Raw genomic sequence first — 19715 nt, 5'->3', positions numbered from 1 at the left:
AAATCATAGTATTCATCTTTTTTCTCTAGAATAGCTGCATGCTATGAGGAGGAGGTAAGGATACAAAACTAACATGGTCCTTTCCCTCAAGGAGGCTACCAGAATCACACACCTAAGCAGTGCAGGAAATGCTGCGTTTTTAGGGTGAAAGGGTGTTTCAGTTAGATGTTTCAGTTCATACCGAAACAAAAAACAAACAAAAAAAAGCCAGACACACACAAAAACAAAACAAACTACCTTCTGAAATCATTTTGCCAAGAATACCCGTTTAGATCACTCTAAATTATAACCGTTCATATACTTTTCATTTTATGTCATTTTTGTCAATCCTTTGCATTAGGTCATTTTTAATCATTTCCATTCTGGTTATGAAGACCAAAGGTGCTATATTTGACATTATTTTCTGTATGTGGAATATAGAAAAATAGAAACCTAGAAAGCCTCACTACTTGGTCAGGCCCAAATTATTGATAAATTGAACTTAGAACATAGTTTCTAGTATTTCTGTTAGGCTAAGCCACCTACCCACTCAAACCCATGTTTGTAACTATGATGGGAATTTCCTTCCTCCTTTGCCACAGACACAAGGAGGGTCTTGCTCCCATCCAAGCAGGCCCAACAATCGGACAAACACTGTGGGAAATAGAATGGAAAGAGCACCACATGTCCAAGGTCTATAAGACCCGGAGGAGGAAGGAGTCAACATTCAGGAGGGGGCCGGGAGTAAGGCGTCATGGTGGGCCCACGTGTTACACATGCACTCCTCTCCCCACCTCCCGACCTGCTTCCAGACACATCATTTCTAGAAGTCATGAAGGACACCTAATGGGCTTCTCCTTCATCTCACTAACCAGCAATATGGCTGATGCACTAGCCTACCCATTCACTGCAGCACCTATAGTCAATTTGAAGTGGTAGCTCTTAGAAGCGTACAGACCACATGTATGAGTGTTTGAGGGACTCTGAAAGGCCTTTAGCTCAAAACATCTTCCCCACTGGGCCTTATCAAAATTTATTTTCAAGGAGCAATGAATTTTGTTTGCGTTGAGGCTTGAGGTCACCTCAGAGTATCATGTAAACAGAGATTCCTTTATTTAATTAATTTCCTTTCTATCAAGAGGAATGGCCCTGAGAGAATGTAAAAAATAAAAAAAAAAAGGCAAACAACAGTGAATACATTTTTGTGAGACACTATGAGGGCCAGGGAGACTGTCTAGGCCAGATAGGGCCCACATAGAAGATTGTTGACCAGGCTGTGGGCATGTGGAGAATGGGGGGGCAGTTTGTCAGGAGGGCTGGGGACAGCATAAAGAGGAGGCACGGGAGTATGCTAAAGGTAAAAGTCAATTGCTTCGCAACTTCAAAAAATGCAGGTCTCAACCTTCATACTGGTTCATTTCTAGATCCCACTCTAGGAGATGCAAAGAGCCCTTTAAGAGTGAGCATTTTATATGTTTTATATGTTTGTTTTATATGTCTTCCTGACATTAAATTTTACTTTCTGCATGGCTGCATGTTCTCCAAGACTCAGCTGAGTTCACTATAAAAAGGAGCAAAGCTGACATTGGGCCAAAAAAATCCCTTAAAATCACAAAGTCCTGGGACACCTGGGTGGCTCAGCCAGTTAAACGTCTGCCTTCAGCTCAGGTCATGATCCTGGGGTCCTGGGATTGAGCCCCGCATCGGGATCCCTGCTCAGCGGGGAGCCTGCTTCTCCCTCTCTCACTCCCCCTGCTTGCATTCTTTCTCTCTCTCTCTCTGTCAAATAAATAAATAAAATCTTAAAAAATAAAATAAAATCACGAAGTCCTGTAGCTAGTACCTCTATGCCACATCACCCATCATTACCTGTTCCCACACTGCCATGTACAGCTGAAGAGGTTGTACACTGCCCAACTCCAGAGAGAATCATTCACATAGTCTACAGTTTGAATAGCATTCTCTAGAGTCGGGCAGGGCACAATCTGCACACACACATCTTGTTCCTCCTAACAACCAGTGGGGAGGGAGGGAGTAAAAATAGGAGACCAGTTCAAGAGAGACCTAATGGGTCAAGGGAGTACAACTCAATATGCTCCAGAATAGGAGGTCCAGATGCCAACAATTTCTTTCCGCAGAGGTCTTCAGACCTCTAGTAGACAGGTCGGGTGCACCTCTTGGCAACCACCACTCTTTGTTACTGTCATGTACTAAAGTGAGTACCCAGGACAGTAGGCAAAATGTCAAAGATTTCAAGAGACAAGGACGTGTTTCGTGACCCCTCACCCTAGAGTTCATAAACCTGTTGAATAGCAAGAATGGGTACAATAAATAAACAGAAAAAAAATAGACAAAGAAGAGAAGAAAAATAGGAAGGTATATGCAGGACCCAGCTATCCAGTTGGCATTAAGAACAAGAATTTCGAGGGGTCACATCTGAGGGGACTGAGGAAGTGGGTTTTAGCCATGCCTTGAACAAGGGTCAGCCTAAACTGAAAGGTAAGGGGAGGAGGGATGTTCCAGATCCTGTAGAGACTAGTTGGGGGCTGGCTTGGGATAACACATCACCCCATTCCTTGGCTCCTTCCGTGGGTGGCCAGCCTCCCGACTGATTTTCCATACCTGGGTTTTTTGTAGTACTGACAAGCGCTTCTGTTTTAGGAAACTTGGACATAATCCTTATGTTGCTAAGGGGTGCTCTGTCTCGTGACAATCCTCAGGACACTCTGAAGCTCTCTTTTGGCAAACATGAATAAAAAGAGTTCAAATTCTAAAATGTCCCAAAGAATGACCAGTGGTGTTGAGAACAAATGGACTGACAATACCCAATTTGCACCACCAGATGTCAGTCTTCGTACAGTAATCAATCTCTGCAGCCCCCAAAGACTCGACGAGATCAATGAACTCAAGATAAGCCTGCATTTTCCACAGCAGCCCAGAGCCTTAAGACAGTTCTATTAGTAAACAGAGATGCTCCCCCAAATTTTACAGTCCCTGCTGATACCCCACATTGGACCTGATGTGTCAGATGGTTTGCACAGCAGAGAAATCTGTGCTAAGAACGTTAGATGTGGCAGGGCTAATCAAAGGAAGATCCAAAAAAAAATCTGTTCCAGGTTAGGTGGAGGGAAAGTGGGAATGAGAACGGCTGCTGAGTTCATATCACCAATTGCACCTGTGACAAAAATCATTGTCCAGTTTGCAGAGCTTGCCCCATTCGGTGAGGTCGCTTTGAAGTTGAAGGTCATGTAACACCGCTAAGTGTATGATTAACATATTTAACCTAGCATAAGAGGCTGGGGGGAATCACTCCCCATTAATTTGCTTGCCTGGATCTTTGCTCTCATCCCACAACCACTCCTGTGGGAGCATCTTTGTCCTCAGTGGTTTACTTCATCCGCAAGACGTTTGCGATCCAATCAGCTTGTCATTCTCCCCTTCGAAAGACTTTCCATACTCTGCCTTAACTGCAAGGTGCTGCTTGATCTGACCCTGCCCACCTCCCCCCTACATTACCTTCTTCTCTCCACCAACTGCAATGGCCATTTTGCTATTTCAAGAATAAACCAAATGCCTTCCTGCCTCAGGGCCTTTGCACTCACTGTTCCCTCTTCCTTAAGCTTTATTCCTGGAAATCTCGCCTGCTCACTCGCTTACTCATTCAGGTGTCTGCAAAAAAATTGCCTTCCCAGAGAGGTCTTGCCCGACCATGCTATCTAAAATATAACCACCTACTATCCTACCAAACCCAAATTCACTGTCTTCTCACCCTACTTTTTTTTTGTAGACCTACTATTCTCTAAAATTACATATGTCTTTGTTTACTTGTTATTTCTTGTCTCTCATACTAGAATGTAAGCTCATGAGGGCAGGGACCTGTCTGTCTTATTTATTTTCCAACCCCCATGCTTAAAAAAGCAGTGCCTGGTGCACACACAGCAGTCACACAATAAATATTGAGTGACTGCATGAAGTTCATTCTCTTACCCCACAAGTCACTTTTCTATTTCTCTTCATGGCATTATATCTATCCTGGTCAAATCATAAAACTTGGGAATATTTTTGACTCATCACTCTCCTTCATTCCTACATTCAGTCATTGCTAAGACTTATCTATTCTTCTATGAATCCATCCCCTTTCTCCCATTCCCACAGACACAACCTTACACAATGCCTTGTCATTTCATACTAGGACTACTATAGTCCCTTCCCTCTAGGATCTCTGCCTTCCTTCCACCCTGCCCACCACACTAGCTTAATTGTTGCTGCCCTCAGCAAATCATGACCTCCTATTACCCTACCCCTATAACACATGCACAACCCCCCCCCAATTCCTTGAGTTCAGAAACCATCATGATAAAATCTCTACTATTCCTCTATGCAAATTCTTTCCTCCAGTCAACCTGATCTCTCCGCTCCCTGATCTTGTCCTGCCTTTTCCTGCCACTGTACGCACTGTTCCTCCCATAGGAAATACCCTCCACTCATTACTCTGGTTAAATCCCCTTCCCATCCTTCATACCCCAACCCAAAACCTCCCTTCTTTATAAAACTCCCATTGACCACTAAACACCATGGCAGTGACCCACTTCTGGCCTCTTGTCTATGCCACCCATGTGGTTCTAATCTTCTAATCACTGAAGACCTTAAATTATCTAATGTTTTTATACACATTCACACACACACACACACACACACACACACACTCATTAATTTATACCTTCTGGGCATCCTACCCACTTCCAAACACCAAACACGACCAAACTGGAAAAACATTTACTCTCTAGCAATATAAAATTATAGAATATTGGTTTTATAATTGGTTTAATAATTGTTTACCTTTCAGGATGAATAAACTGAGTTCTCAAGAGACTTATTAAACTATACTTTTCCAGGTCCGAAAATCTGACTTTTGTCTCTTGTTTTAGAATGTCCCTCAGCTCCAGAATAATACACTTACCATGAAGTTCTTTTTTTCCAGACAGAATTTGATAGAATATGTGGTTGTTCTTCTCTCCGGGCTGCTGGAAAATCACTCGGGATTTTTCAGGCAAATCTGCAGGATGAGAAAAGGATAAAGCTTCATACTTAGGTGTTCCTACAAACCTTAGAAGAAAAGTTATCAAATAGTGCAGTGGCTACTTACAAATATCGACGTCTACAGATGACAGCTTTCCTCTGGCACAAAAGTGCATCCTGATGAATTTGCCCTGGGTGGACATAAAACACAGTCTCCTATTGAAACATTCCAAACAGTTGCAATGGCTTTATTATACACATTACTCCCAAAGTGATTAGTTTAAAGTTAAAAGAAAAATACAACGTGGGCCTGAGATGGCAGCAGTTCATGCTAGGAGGAAGCCAGAATGATCACCAGAACTAGCAGTGGTCCTGGATTCTAGTCTCAGGCCTGCCGACGTCTAGCTGTGTGTTCTTGTGTGTATAATTGAATCTCTCTGGGCCTCAATGTTCTTACCTAAAAAATGAGAAAAAAATAATAACCTGCTCAGCATATTCTTTCATTTATTCAGCGAACATTCGTTGAGCACCTACTACCATCCAGGAAACCTACTAGGCCCTGGACGTATCACATGAGAAAAATCGGTGTGGTCCCTACTCTTCTAGATTCTAGATGTAAGCAGCTAACGCAATGGCATTAACACAGGAACATTTGATGATTCTTGAATCCCAAAGAAAAGCCAGTTGTGCAGGAGTTCAGTGAGCAAAAGGGGCAGAAAACAGAGTCTGAGAGGTAGACAGGCACCAGGCACCCTATCACGTAAGCCATACCGGCCACAGGAAGGAGTTGGGTTGAATTTTATGTGCGCTCAGAAGACAGTGGGAGATTGTCAGCAGAGGAATGATGTGATCAGATTTATGTTTTAAAACACTACTTCGGCATAAATAATAGATGGGGCTCCCTTCCTTTCTTCTCATGAAAAACCATAAGACAGGATCTAGTGGGGCAGAAAGGCTGCTGAAGGAGACAGAGCCCACGTCAGAAGCCAGGTGTGGCTAAGGAGGCCGTCAGTGGCATCTGGGGCTTGCAGGATGAGGATGGTGCCAGGCAGATGACAGGCTGGTGGCGGTCACCCATGCAAGGAAGGAGGCAGAGCGGGACTACAGCAAGGCAAGGGAAGGAGAGTGGTGACAATCAGGGGGATTGAGCCTTTAAGTTACCAAATGTAGGGTAATGGGAACCATACACACAGACACACATGTGTAAGTACACATACACGTGCATTTATACACATGCATATATGCACAGTATTAAGTGAAATAATTTAACCTGGATTTCTGGATTTTTTGGACCCTCTTTATCTTTCTTTCCACTTGCCATTCTTTCCTTTCTTCCTTGTCTTCTACTTTTTCCTTTCTTTTATCTTCCTTTTTTCCCCCTTCCCTCCATTCCTTCCCTTTTTCCTCTTTTTTCAGCTTTCTTTTTTTCATATGTCAGCAGAAGATCCCTTCACATTCTAACCAATCCCAAATCTAGCCACTTTGTGGACCAGTATTAGCACCTGCTATGCAGCCAGACCTCGCAAGCAGATATAAGAGTAGGCAAGGAGCGCTAACGCCCTGGATGGAAACCAGCCACGTCAGCATGCGGCTGTTATTTAATTGTGCCCAAAGATTCAAACAGGAAGCCTTCTGCAAATTTCCTTGTAAATTATAGAGTGGCTCCCTGCCACTCATTTTTGTCATAAAATGGGTTTGTGAAACTAAGTTTTGAAATTTAAATTCTTCCTCTATCCTGGGACTGCAAGTTATCAAAAGCTATTTTTTAAAAATGATTTCTCCCAGTAAAAAAAAAAAAAAAAAAAAAAAAATCCCCAGTGGAAAATATGCAGAGGTAGGGGAGCCAGAGGCAAGAGTAGAAACAATAATTGTACTAAGTGAATTAGGAAGTGCTTACTAAATTGACTGGTTATAAGGAGTATAGGAAATTATGAAGGAGAAAGTACTTTCAAATCTGTAAAATATAATACAATATAAAGCATTCTTAGAATTTGCTGGGTGAGCTTCCCTACTGGGAATGGAAAGGAATTTGGAACTATTAAATAGTGTCTTCCTGAAATTGACCAAACAATAGAAGCTTTTCCAGTGCATATTTATATGTAGTTTTAATTTCTCAATAATGAAACTGATCTCTTTCTTTTTCGAGGTATCTAACAATATTAGACCTCTTTGATGCTCAAGAAGTTTTTTTATACCTAGGCGCTCAGACGTGAATTTTGCCATTTGCTTAAAAATTAAAGACTCTGATATACTGCTCAATCATGTTACTTACAAAACGAGAGGAGTTGTCATTTCCTCAGGGTTTTGGCATTTCCAAATTCTTCCAAACTAGGATGCACTTGCTTGATTTGATCTTCTAAAGTTCCCTGAGATACAGGTAAGAGAAATATAGCAGATAAAGTTTTCAGTAAAATTCTATAAGGTGGTAAGCCTTCCATCCCTAGGTTGGACTCCATTCTTGCTTTGATAAATAGTATCCAAAAGCTGTTTCCAAATTTGTTTATACAATGTTACTTTGGAATGAGAACTTAGAAAAATAGATGAGTGAGAAACTGTCTTACAATGCCCCTGTGAATATATGTGGGAGCTCATTCAATTTGCAGTGCATCTCTTTTGGATGGAATTGGCCTAAGTGGGGAAACGAACTAGATATCTACAATCAATCAATCAGTACCATAGCCTACCTATTTCCAGAAAAACTTCATTCCTTATATTTTCCCCATTGTTAATCTCCCTCTCTTCCCATCTAATTCTTACTCCTGGAAATTTATTCTAAGATAATACAGCAGATTCTTGGCATTATTAAATTATATTTTTCCTTGTTACAATTCCTAAGTAATCTAGTGGTCCATGCCAAGCAGTGAGTCAGTTATGGTATTCATTTTGAATTTGAATCATGTGTGCTCAGCAGGTCACCTCCACAGAGTAAGTCTGAATGAGCACTCAGCATCCCCATTGCAACATGGCTATGTCGTGTTCCACTCAGCATTAAAGATCCATTTTACGGAAGGGATTATGTAGTATATAGTATTCAAGAATTTATAAATTTAGGGGTGTCTGGGTGGCTCAGTTAGTTAAGTATCCCACTCTTGATTTTGGCTCGGGTTGTGAGATTGAGCCCCACTTCGGGCTCCGCACTGGATGTGGAGCCTGCTTAAGATTGTCTCTCTCCCTCTTCTTCTGTCCCCCACCCCTCTCGTGCACTCATCCATACACACACACGCACACACATACACACACACACCCTTTCGCTCTCAAAAAAAAAAAATTATAAATGTACAAATACTATATCCCTTCTACATAGTATGGGTCTACTATCCTTTAAATAAGTAAAAGGGCTATATGAGCAAAGTTTTTCATAGAAGTGTTATGTATTATGTATTATGTATTATCATGAGGCTCAATGGCTAGACCAAACATACACCGAACAACCTAAAATGTACACAAAAATGAAATAATATGTAGTGAATAATAGAGTTCAGTAATACCTAAAGAAATCAATCAAGGGGCGCCTGGGTGGCTCAGTTGGTTAAGCGACTGCCTTCGGCTCAGGTCATGATCCTGGAGTCCCTGGATCGAATCCCGCATCAGGCTCCCTGCTCAGCAGGGAGTCTGCTTCTCCCTCTGGCCCTCCCCCCTCTCATGCTCTCTCTCAAATAAATAAATAAAATCTTTAAAAAAAAAAAAGAAATCAATCAAATTCAGGAATGTGGTGGTTGGGAAAGAAACTTTTCATGGTTTGAAAATTGGACCAGTTTGCTATTTTGATATACTTCTTACTTTGCAAAAACAGCAGGAAGCATCCAGGATTGAATTGAAACAGCAAAATAACAATGCCAGACATACAAAGATAAGAGGTTCTAACAGTTCAATAACTCACTGATTTTGAGTCCCACTCAGCATTATCTAATTTTATTTTGCATATCAATTCTCATGGTCTAGTTACTCTCAAATTATTATGAAACCCATCAACCTGTTAATGGAACTAAACAAAGTAAGCTAAATTAAAAATCGCCAAAGCTAAAAGTCATTAAATAGAGAGGGAAGATAAGTAGAACCTGGAATGTGATTAAAGTTGAGGTTATGCCCATCAGGCATTTGGGATTTGATCCAGGAGTTTGTGGTGAAGGGAGACTTCTACTGGTGCATATCTGTGGGAGTCTGACATCTCACGGTAGCTAAAGGGATTCAGAAATATCAAAAGTGGCCATTCAAGGCACTGATGACTCTAGCCTTTAGGGAAGATGGCTTGGATCTTAAGTGTAATTCTCAGAGGGTCCAATCAACAAAGACCAGGCTAAGTAGCCCTGGAAGCAAATCTGAAACAAATTACATAATTTCATGTTTGGGGGTTATTGGTTTGAAGCATTTGTTGATCCTCTCAAGAGGCAAAGATGGGAAAAACTTTTCTATAATTTTCTAATTGTTCTATGGCTCTTGTCTCGTCTTTTCTCCCCAAAAGTTGTCAAGGCAGAGCCTCCATGATCAGTGGATAGGACCACCTCACCTTTTCTGCCAAGATATCTAGACACTTACCGGCTTTTCCCTAGATTCACCCATGGTTGCTACGGTGGCAAAATACTGGATAATATGTTTGGTGTTCACAGTCTTTCCAGCACCAGATTCTCCTCTGTGGTTAGAAATTCAATGATATAGTTAACTGGTTTGGATTATAAATGCAGTGAAAAGTTAAATAATTTTAACCATATAGACTAAGACAATAAGGAAAAGTTTTATGGAAAAATGGAAAATTGAGAGGAAACTTGATTAAAGAAATGTAGATATTTAATTGGTTGGGAGAAGGGGAAGGACTATCTCAAAAACTATTTGACTTTTGAACAAAAATCCAAACTCAGTACAGAAAGATTAAAGATTTTCTAAAAACTGGAAGCCTGTTCTTCATGGGTCCTGTTAACAAAAAGCTGAAGAGCTCTTCTATTAATTAAAGACAGGTCTCCTCATTACCAACTGTTCGAGGGATTTTCACATATTAAGGTTACAACATGGCTGGGTCCAACCTTCTCCCTGAGAAGAGGGCCTACCAATCAATCCACCAGGAAGTTGGGTTTTAGACTTCCCTTTTACCTTTGATAACCAGTTAACTTTGTGATGTGGGAAGAACACAGTGGTGCCAGCCTTATCATCCAAAGCATCATAGGACCAAGGCCTGCCTTTATCTGTATGAAACTCCAGGAAATAATCGATCTTCTCTGTAAGGGCTGAACAGTAAGTATCCTTCTAGCTCTAAGATTCTGAGACCGTTAATATTCTTGAGATGACTAAAGCCAATGGAGAGCCCAACACGCGAGGTGACAACACCATTGCGTAGGAAGACCAAGAACTTCAGAATTTCACTGCCTTTTGAATCTTAGCCTTCCCTCCTCCCCCAGCCACAATGCTGACAGTTCATCTGGTCAGCCAGTGCTCTCCCCATCAATATTAGATACAATATGAGATCACTGAAGTCTTTTCCTTCCTTTTCTCTCCAAGTCTCACCATCTTTTAGTTCCTACTACTTAATGTACCTTGGTCTCCCCCAATGTGGCTGCCCAGATAACAGCAGGTTATTTGTTCCGTGGTCATACCATTGAACTTTCTGTCTCTCTGCCCAATTAGCCAGTCCGTAGACCTTTGAAAACGATTATTTCAACAGGGAGTTCTCCATCAAGAAGATGACTAAGATCAGCTTGTGCACTGTGAGTTCTAAAAGATCTACTGAGATGGTAGAGGCAGTCTACCTAGTACCATATTTGGAGTAATCACTGACTAAAGTGTTGACAATTTCCTGAGTATCTTATTCTTGCCTAGAAGGTATTCTGTATCTAAAGAGCAAACAATTCAAAGACAGTGAATTTATATTTTATTCCCAGGGAAATGTAGGTGTCTGTTTCCATTGAAACTCTCACCGCTAGCCAGAAAGAAGAGGAAAGGCAAACACTTACGTCAAAAGTACAGACTGATCCTCCCCATCTACAAAAGAAAAGAAAATGTCAGAACATTCTTCTGCCAGAGCGTCTACGTATTGGCAAACTTATTCAAAATTTCCTTGGTTGCAGTTTGAAGTCAGACGCAAGGAAAAGGATTCGCTCTCAGTTGGATAAAAAAAAGAATACCATTTAAATAGTACAGAGTAGAAAGAGTTTTTTTCCCCTTGCCCCTATGTATGTCAGTCCTAAGAACATATAAATCTCAAGCCTATTTTCTTGCTCCAAATACAAATGATAACTGACTAATGGTTGACATTTTTGCCGTTTTAAGCCTTTTAAGAAGCACGGTGTTACAATAGCTACAGAGAAACTTCTTTGTGCCTGAAACTCTAGCAGGCGCTTTGTGTAATAAAAGCTGCCATCTACAGGGGGCTTACTCTGGGCCAGCCACTGGGCTGAGCACTCTCAATGCATTATCTCACTTAATTTGACGTGTGAGCTAATCATCTCCCAAACCCTAGGAGACAGGCTCTATTTTGCCCATGTTTCATCCCTTCAAGTGATTAGGGAACTGAAAAGGCCATGCTCTGCTCACAATGCCTACCTACCTCTTAGTGACATGGAGAAAAAGTAGATCAGATATTTTTACCTTTCATTTTGTAGGGCAGCCACTTACTGTGAAGCATATCCTGAAAGGCATTATCGGCCACAGCGAAGATGTGAGGGGGAGCTTCTGATCGCCTCTTCCCTTTGTAGGCAGCCATGACTTCTTTCTGATACACTGGGAGCCACTTGTAAGGGTTTATGCTCACACAGAAGAGACCTGAATACGTCTGAGGAAAAATCAGAGGAGATTTCAGAAAGCAGGTTAGAAACACTTCCAGGGCTGTCAGCTCTCTCACTGCCAGATAACATTTGCTGAAATATTTACTCATAAAGGAACTAAAAAGAGGAGAGCTTTCGGATTCTCACAGAGAAGAGACTATAACAGGAAGAGACAGAACCAGGTTAGAGGAGCTGCGGGACCTGGGGTTACCCCTCCCCGGGGAGACCCGCTAACTACTAACATGTCTGACACGTACACCTTTTGAAGACAGGGAGGACGCCAACAGCCAGCTGAGCAGCTATCGGGCATTTGAGGCCAGAAGGGGGCTTGTGTTTCAACAAGATTGGGAACCCAATTTTTAAGGCACTGAGAGGGAATAATAGCTCATTTGGGTCACTCAGTCACTATAATGGTTGAATTGTGGCCCCTCAAAAGATACACTCAGGTTCTAATCCTTGGAACCTGTGAATGCAATCTTATTTGGAAAAAGGATCTTTGCAGATGTAATTAAGTTAAGGGTCTCAAGAATGATATGTGGGTGGGCCTTAAATCCAACGGCTGGTATCTTTATAAGACATACAGAGAGGAGAAGATATGGACCCACAGAAGGAAAGGGATGTGAAGGCAGAGGCAGAGATTGGGGTGGTACAACCACAAGGAATGCCAACAGCCACTAGAAGCTGGAAGGGGTAAGAAAGGATTCTGCCCTAGAGACTCCAGAGGAGTAGGACCCTGTTGATTGATTTGATTTTGGACCTCTGGCTTCTAGAACTGTGATAGAATAAACTTATGTTGTTAAGCCAACTGGTTTGGGGTAATTTTGTTACAGCATCCAAGGGAAACTAATATAGTCATGTAAATCAGAGTGCCAAGGAGCAAGTTGCCTACATGCCATGGCTTCTATGGCAATGGAGCTCAAATGCTACCATTTTGGCCCAATCTACTCAGGGCTGCTGTTGAATAGGTTCTGAGTAAGTCAAAGAATCTAAGCAACCATCACCAGTGTAATGATGATGAAAACAATCATTCCTTCTACTGAGCACAAACAGGGTGACAGGCACTGCACTATGTGCTTTACATTCTCTGATTTCATCCTCCAAGCTACCTTGGAGAGCCAAGCATTCTTATCCCACTTTACAGATAGGGTGACTTCAAGAAGTTAAGAAACTTAACAACTAGTCAGTGACAAAACTAGCATTTGGACACTGATCTGTCAGCCTCCAAGCCTCATGCCTTTACTTTAGCTTGACAACCTAGGGAAAGGACTATGGATGTTGACAAAATAAAATTGGGGAAATGCAAGGTCCCTTCCCAGTGGGCATTCCTGAAGGGTTATCCCCATGTGAGTCTGCTTAAATTCAAAGTAAGCTATTATCCAAGAGAGGGCTGAGACTTTGCCAATATGAGTGCCAGCATGACCTTTCAGCAGTAAAGCATATATACATACATAGGTCATCCAATGGGCATAGTGCCTCTTCAGGGTATGCAGCACGGCTTCTTCATTGAGATGAGTCAGCATTGCTAGGTCTTCAATCATTTCAAACTTTGGGGAATTCATCTGCTGGACTTCATCCTCCTTGACACTCAGACTCTGCAGAGAGGAGAAAAAATATAATATGTATTTCCCTATTATGTTCCTTCATTTTGCCATACAATGGAAAGAATCTTCAAAGATCCAAGAAAAAGATGCCTCATGAGAGGATGGGACCAGAAATTTAACCAATCCTAATGAAAGAGACAGGTGTTTCTCATGCACATGATCGCACCTTGCCTGACGATGAAGTTTTAAAAAAGTTTTTGTTGAATCAAAATATTCTATCTTGCAGAGCTCTAGCCCTGTGGCTCCTCATTGACTCCAGGTTGCCTCTGAGAGCACACACATCATACTGCATATGATTTGGCACCTCTCTTGGTGCTTAGGAGGTTTAGAAGAAGGAATCTGAAGTGAAGGATCAAGGAGGCAGATGAATCCTGCCAGACTGTTCAAGACCTATCCTCTTCCTCAATCCTTCCTCAACTACCTTAGCTCATTTTTAAAAAATCTTTTACCATATAAACAACCTGTACTATCTGGACACAAGCTTTTGTGTATGTTTCAATAATTAACAATATCAGACTATTTCTCAGCTCTATTATAAACACCTGAAGGAGTTTTGATGGTGTTTTCTTTTATAGTTCCTGAAGCATCTATTATAATGTGATAGGCATGGTAGGTACTCAATAAATATTGATCTCTTGATTTATAGGGATGCATTGCTACCAAATAGTTGTTTAGAGTTGTTCTCAAAATTTCCTACTACCATTTCCTGTAGTCCTTTTCCTTGTTTAATAAACATTGGTATCAACTGATGGCTCCATTTAATCCCAGTTGGTGATGGCTGCTTCTTCCAAAGCTCTCACATTCTCCATATTCTTTTTTTTTTTTTTTGAGAGAAAGAGAGAGAGAGAGAAAGAGAGAGAGGGAGTGGGAGCAGAGGGAGAGGGAGAATCCTAAGCAGACTCCATACCCAGCACGAAGCCCGTGGCTGGGCTTGATCTCACAACCCTGAGATCATGACCTGAGCAGAAATCAAGAGTCAGACACTTAACCAACTGAGCCACCCAGGTGCCCTCACATTCTCCATATTCTTGATCAAATTCTTACCCATAGTCTGTTTTGTCATTGCTCAAACAATAATCACTTTTCTTTTGAGTCCCTTTAATTTCCATATGTCAAGGATTCCTTTTCTGTTAGAACTTAATCAGGAGACTTATGTCTTTAAATACCTCCCCTTAGCTCTGATTCTGTTTTTCTCTCTTCTTTCATTGCCTACTTTCTTCCGTAAGTATTACTCTACACTCACTGGCTTCATTGTCTCTGTTAACATTACAAAGACTATTCATGTGGTGATTGAAAGTGTAGTTACTTCTAAAATTTTTTTTTTAATTTTTATTTATTTATCTGTTAGAGAAAGAGCACAAGCAGGGAGAGTGGGAGAGGGAGAAGCAGACTCCGTGATGAGCAAGGAGCCTGATGTGACACTCGATCCCAGGACCCTGGGATCATGACCTAAGCTGAGGGCAGATGCTTAACCAACTGAGCTACCCAGGCATCCTGACAGTGTAGTTACTTCTAACATCAGGAGGAGGAAGCCTGGAGCTAGGGAGATAGAGGGTGGGGGTGGGGGAATGGGACCGTCATTATATGGTGGAAGGACAAACAGAACAAAGCAAACTCCATTAGACTCTTCTTTCTACATCATTAACTTATTGCTTTCATGCTCTTCTTCTTATGATTTCTTTTGAAAATCATAATTATAACCATAATATATTTACAAATCACCTTGAATACTGTTGAAAAGACAGAAATTTTGGAACATGTGCTCAGACAAGAAAGCCTCTCATTTGGAGACCCGATAAAATAGGGTTGGACTCCATTAAGAAAGTGAAAAGATGGGACACCTGGGTGACTCAGTCATTTAAGCATCTGCCTTCAGCTCAAGTCATGATCTCAGGGTCCTGGGATCGAGCTCCTCATTGGGCTCCCTGCTCAGGGGGGAGTCTGCTTCTCCCTCTCACTCTCCCTCTGCTCCTCTCCTTAGCTCATGCTCACTCTCCCTCAAATAAATAAAATCTTAAAAAAAAAAAAAAAAAAGGAGGGGGAGACAACATTGGGAGAAAATCTCTGCAAATCATATAGCTGATAAGGGACTTGTATCCAGAATATATAAAGAAGTTTTAAAATACAACAAAAAAAGCAATAAGCCAATTAAAAATGGGCAAAGGGTTTTAGACATTTCTCCAAAGATAACACAAATGGTCAATAAGCATGTAAAAAGATGCTCAATATCATTAGTCATTAGGGAAATACAAATAAAAATCACATTAAAATACCACTTCACACCCACTAGAATGGCTATAATCTAAAAGATAATAATATGCATTGGTGAGGATATAGAGAAATTATAACCCTTACATATTGCTGGCAGGAATATAAAATGATGCAGCCATTTTAGAAGACATTTTGGCAGTTCCTCAAAATGCTAGACATAGAAGTTACCATATGACCCAGCAATTCTACTATTAACTAGAAGTTAATACATCCACACAAAAACTTACACATGCATGTTCATGTGAGCATTATTCCTAATAGCCAAAACATGTAAACAACCCAAATGTCTCTCAACTGGTGAATGAATGAACAAATGCGGTGCATCCAATACTATGGAATATTATTCAGCTGTACAAAGGAATGAAGTACTGATACATGCTACAACATGAATGAATGCCAAAACATTATACTAAGTGAAAGAAGCCAGACACAAAAGATCACATGTTGTATGATCCTATTTATCCAAAATGTCAGATAGGCAAGTGTATAGGGAAATAACCTAGATCAGAGGGAAGGAGGGGGGGCAGTGACTGCTAATGGGTACAAGATTTCTTCTTGGGATAATGACAATATTCTAAAAATTAAATTGCAGTGATGGTTGCATAATTCTTTAAATATACTAAAAACTGTAGAGGCCACTTTTAGGCAAACAGGCTTGAGCGATGGACTGTAGAGAGGGCCCACAGCGACCACCTGGCTGAATACAGACTGGCCCATTGGGGGACCCACCTCAAGACATCCAGAGGCCCTGACTAACCAATGGGCTACTTACAACGAGGCACAGTTACCAAAACAGGGAGAATTCCGTATGTCCCCATACCTCCTCACCTTCCCTCTAACAACAGCCCTCATCCCCTGCCTCTCTTCTGTCCCACCCACTGCTCCCTTGCATTATAGTCAATAAACTTCTCTCTTTTTTCTGCCTCAGGTGAATTCTTGTCACTACCCACACCACCTGCATCCACCCCATTGTCGCCCCACATTTGGGGGCCCCCACCCAATCAGACACCACATTTAAACACCACAAAAACTGTTGAACTGCCCACTTTAAAGAGGTGAATTATATGGTATGTAAATTATAGCTCAATAAAGTTGTTCTTAAAAAGTTGGCATAACCAGGGCGCCTGGGTGGCTCAGTTGGTTAAGCGACTGCCTTCGGCTCAGGTCATGATCCTGGAGTCCCAGGATCGAGTCCCGCATCGGGCTCCCTGCTCAGCAGGGAGTCTGCTTCTCCCTCTGACCCTCCTCCCTCTCATGCTCTCTGTCTCTCATTCTCTCTCTCTCAAATAAATAAAATAAAATCTTTAAAAAAAAAAAAGTTGGCATAACCAATGATGGAAAAGAGGCATTCACATCTGCTTTCTCTCTTAATAAGAGATTATCCCAAGGCTAAATTTAGGGCCCATCTGTTTCCTTATTTAGGACATTCTGAATTTTTTCTTGCCTACCTAGGCAAGTTCCTGCTGATAAGGCCCAAGTTCTTCTCTTAATTCCATTAGTTACCTAAAGTCTACCTAATTGGAGATTTTTTTTTATGTCCAGATACTGTCAAAGAGGCATATTAAGACACCGTAAGGGTAATTTATAAGTGGCCTCCAGAGGTTTACAACTCAAATGGCAATGCTTTAGATTATACATTGTCCAAATACGACGATAAGGGCGTGGAGAAGACAAACCTTCTTGGTAATGATTTTGTTTGCTGTGGAGTTGAAGCAAAACCGGAGAGTGATTAGACATGAATATGGGCAGGCAATCATCTATAAAACCTACGAGGAACTGTTCAGCTGAGTCAAGCCAGAAATAGGGCCCAGCTCAGCACCACGGGGCTGGCAGGCAACCTGAGGTCAGTGATTCAGGGGAGGGTCCTGTGGGTGGACTCTGCCCAGTGTTACCCTGCTGCTTTAGAGGCCTGGGTGGCAGGGAGAAGGAGTTGCAGGCCATTTCAGCCTTACTTCACATGACCTCCACGACCCCTTACAGACTAGCTTATGCTCAACACCTGCCCTAAACCTCTTCCCAAGGTCATAAGTGACCTCCTAATTCTGAAACGCTGAGGCTTTCTCCAAGACCTTAATCTCTTTCTCTAGCATTTGGCATTACTGACCATCCCCCATCTCTTGGCTTCTCTGGCACTGTGCTATTCTTAGTCAAATCATCCCTCTCTCTTTTTTTTAAGATTTATTTAATTATTTGAGAGAGCGAGCGAGAGAATGAGCATGAGCAGGGAGAGGGCCAGAGAGAGGGAGAGAGAATCTCAAGCAGACTCCCCGCAGAGTACGGAGCCCGGGGCTTGATCCCACAACCCTGAGATCATGACCTGAGCCAAAATCAAGAGTCGATGCTTAACTGACTGAGCCACCTGGGTGGCTGCAGGCACCCCAAATTATCCCTCTTTCTTAATCCAAACACAACCTGCTTCAGAGTTCTTTAGGTCACTATTCACTGCAAGGGGCACCTTTAAAAAAACAACAAAACTTGAAACGTTGATGAAAGAAGAGTAAACTGTGAGTTCTAGAGTCAATGATCTTTATCCCTGGCAACTGTGTTACTCTGATTTACTCAGTGTCATTTAATCTTTGATAAGAAGTGGAAGAGCTTCTCAAAGATGTGTGACATTTCCAAATATGTATCTGTCAGTGACATCTCCTTCCCCAGGTTTTTAATTAAACTATCAGAGAAAGGACATATTTAATTATTTGATTTAATAGAGAATGTAGTTATCCCAAAGAGGAAATAAAGATTCCTTTACCTTTCCATCTGTTGTCTCGACAATTACTTTGCCATCATTTGCACTCCCTTTAACCTCAGCCGCAACATACGCGTGTTGGCCATCACGAATCCAGCATTTCTTCTTCTCTGTGGAGCAAAAGAGGATTATAACCATGGTACTTGCACAAAAGATACATTGGACACTTTCATACTGATGCATGTGATCTCCTTTCTGCTAATTCTGCCTAGTGACTTAAAGTCACCAATATAGGAAACTGTTGAAGTAGGTAAAATCGCGAAAGCTCATCCCAAAGATGACACACTGACTCTAGGAACAAGAGACATTTGAGCCAGCAGAGGCTGGGAACATCACAGACCATTTTGCTACAAGAAAGTTACCGGTCAACACCTTACAAGCCACTCTTCTCACCCCCAACACTTACCTCCCACTCACAGTCCCAGGTCCTGTGTGGCTGTCCTGGTGCCTCACCCCCATTCCCCACCCCCGGCTCTCCTCCAGAATACTTCACTCAGAAAGGTCTGGTTACAACTAAGTGAAAATTAGGTTAGTGGTCATGTCTGTCAGGTTTCTTTAGACCTTAGTTTTAATTTTGGAATAAAAGCCTGCTGTGAGAATTACATGGTAGAATTGGGGGGAAGAGAGAGGAGAGAAAATATAGATTATTTTTGCCAAACAGCATAACTGCTCCATATTATTTCCCCCCACAGAGCATTTTTCTGTCCTCCGTCTCCTCACTTCCTTTGCCCTTAAGCAAAACAGCCCTTCACAACGTGATTAGCCAATGAGAAGCTTTGGGCAAAATGAAATCTTGTAACACCTGAGACAGCTTCTCTCAGCCTCACTTAGATGCTTCTCGGGTTCTCTCCCACCTGAGACAGATAGCCAGGGAAGATGAATAAGAAACCTACTTTTAGGGGCACCTGGGTGACTCAGTTGGTTAAGCGTCAGGTGCTTGATTTCTGCTCAGGTCATGATCTCAGGGTCCTGAGATCGGAGATCAAGCCCCCTGTCAGACTCTTCCTGGGTGTGGAGCCTGCTCAAGATTCTCTCTCTCCTTCTACCTCTGCCCCTCCCTGCCCCCTCTCTCCCTCACTTAAAAAAAAAAAAAGAAAGAAAAGAAAAGAAACCTACTTTTAAGGGAAAGTGAGTCTTACCAGAAGTTCATGGAAGTTCCAAGTCACAGCTCATCAAGTAGATAAAAGGGCGAGGAAGGGAGGGGGGAAGAGCGGGAGAGGGGGAGGGGAGGAAAGGGGGAAGGGAGGAAAGAGGGGAGGGGAGGAGAGGGGAGGAGAGGGGAGGAGAGGGGAGGAGAGGGGAGGAGAGGAGAGGAGAGGAGAGGAGAGGAGAGGAGAGGAGAGGAGA

The 19715-nt window shown here is 42.1% G+C and overlaps 1 protein-coding gene across 1 annotated transcript in view; it reads right to left on the bottom strand.

Moving 5' to 3' along the window:
* Positions 1 to 19715, bottom strand: part of MYH15 (myosin heavy chain 15) — a 150550-nt gene that overhangs the window by 127211 nt on the left and 3624 nt on the right. Inside the window, 9 exon segments of the mRNA XM_034990947.1 lie at positions 4940 to 5035; positions 5126 to 5189; positions 7271 to 7291; positions 7293 to 7364; positions 9535 to 9628; positions 10941 to 10968; positions 11602 to 11758; positions 13199 to 13342; positions 18372 to 18478. Of these exon segments, the coding sequence (XP_034846838.1) occupies positions 4940 to 5035; positions 5126 to 5189; positions 7271 to 7291; positions 7293 to 7364; positions 9535 to 9628; positions 10941 to 10968; positions 11602 to 11758; positions 13199 to 13342; positions 18372 to 18478 (783 nt within the window).

Source organism: Mirounga leonina, unplaced genomic scaffold, assembly GCF_011800145.1.
Source record: "Mirounga leonina isolate KUSES-001 unplaced genomic scaffold, KU_Mleo_1.0 Mir_115, whole genome shotgun sequence".
Classification (NCBI taxonomy): Eukaryota; Metazoa; Chordata; class Mammalia; order Carnivora; family Phocidae; genus Mirounga; species Mirounga leonina.
This window is presented reverse-complemented; position numbering and strand designations above follow the sequence as displayed.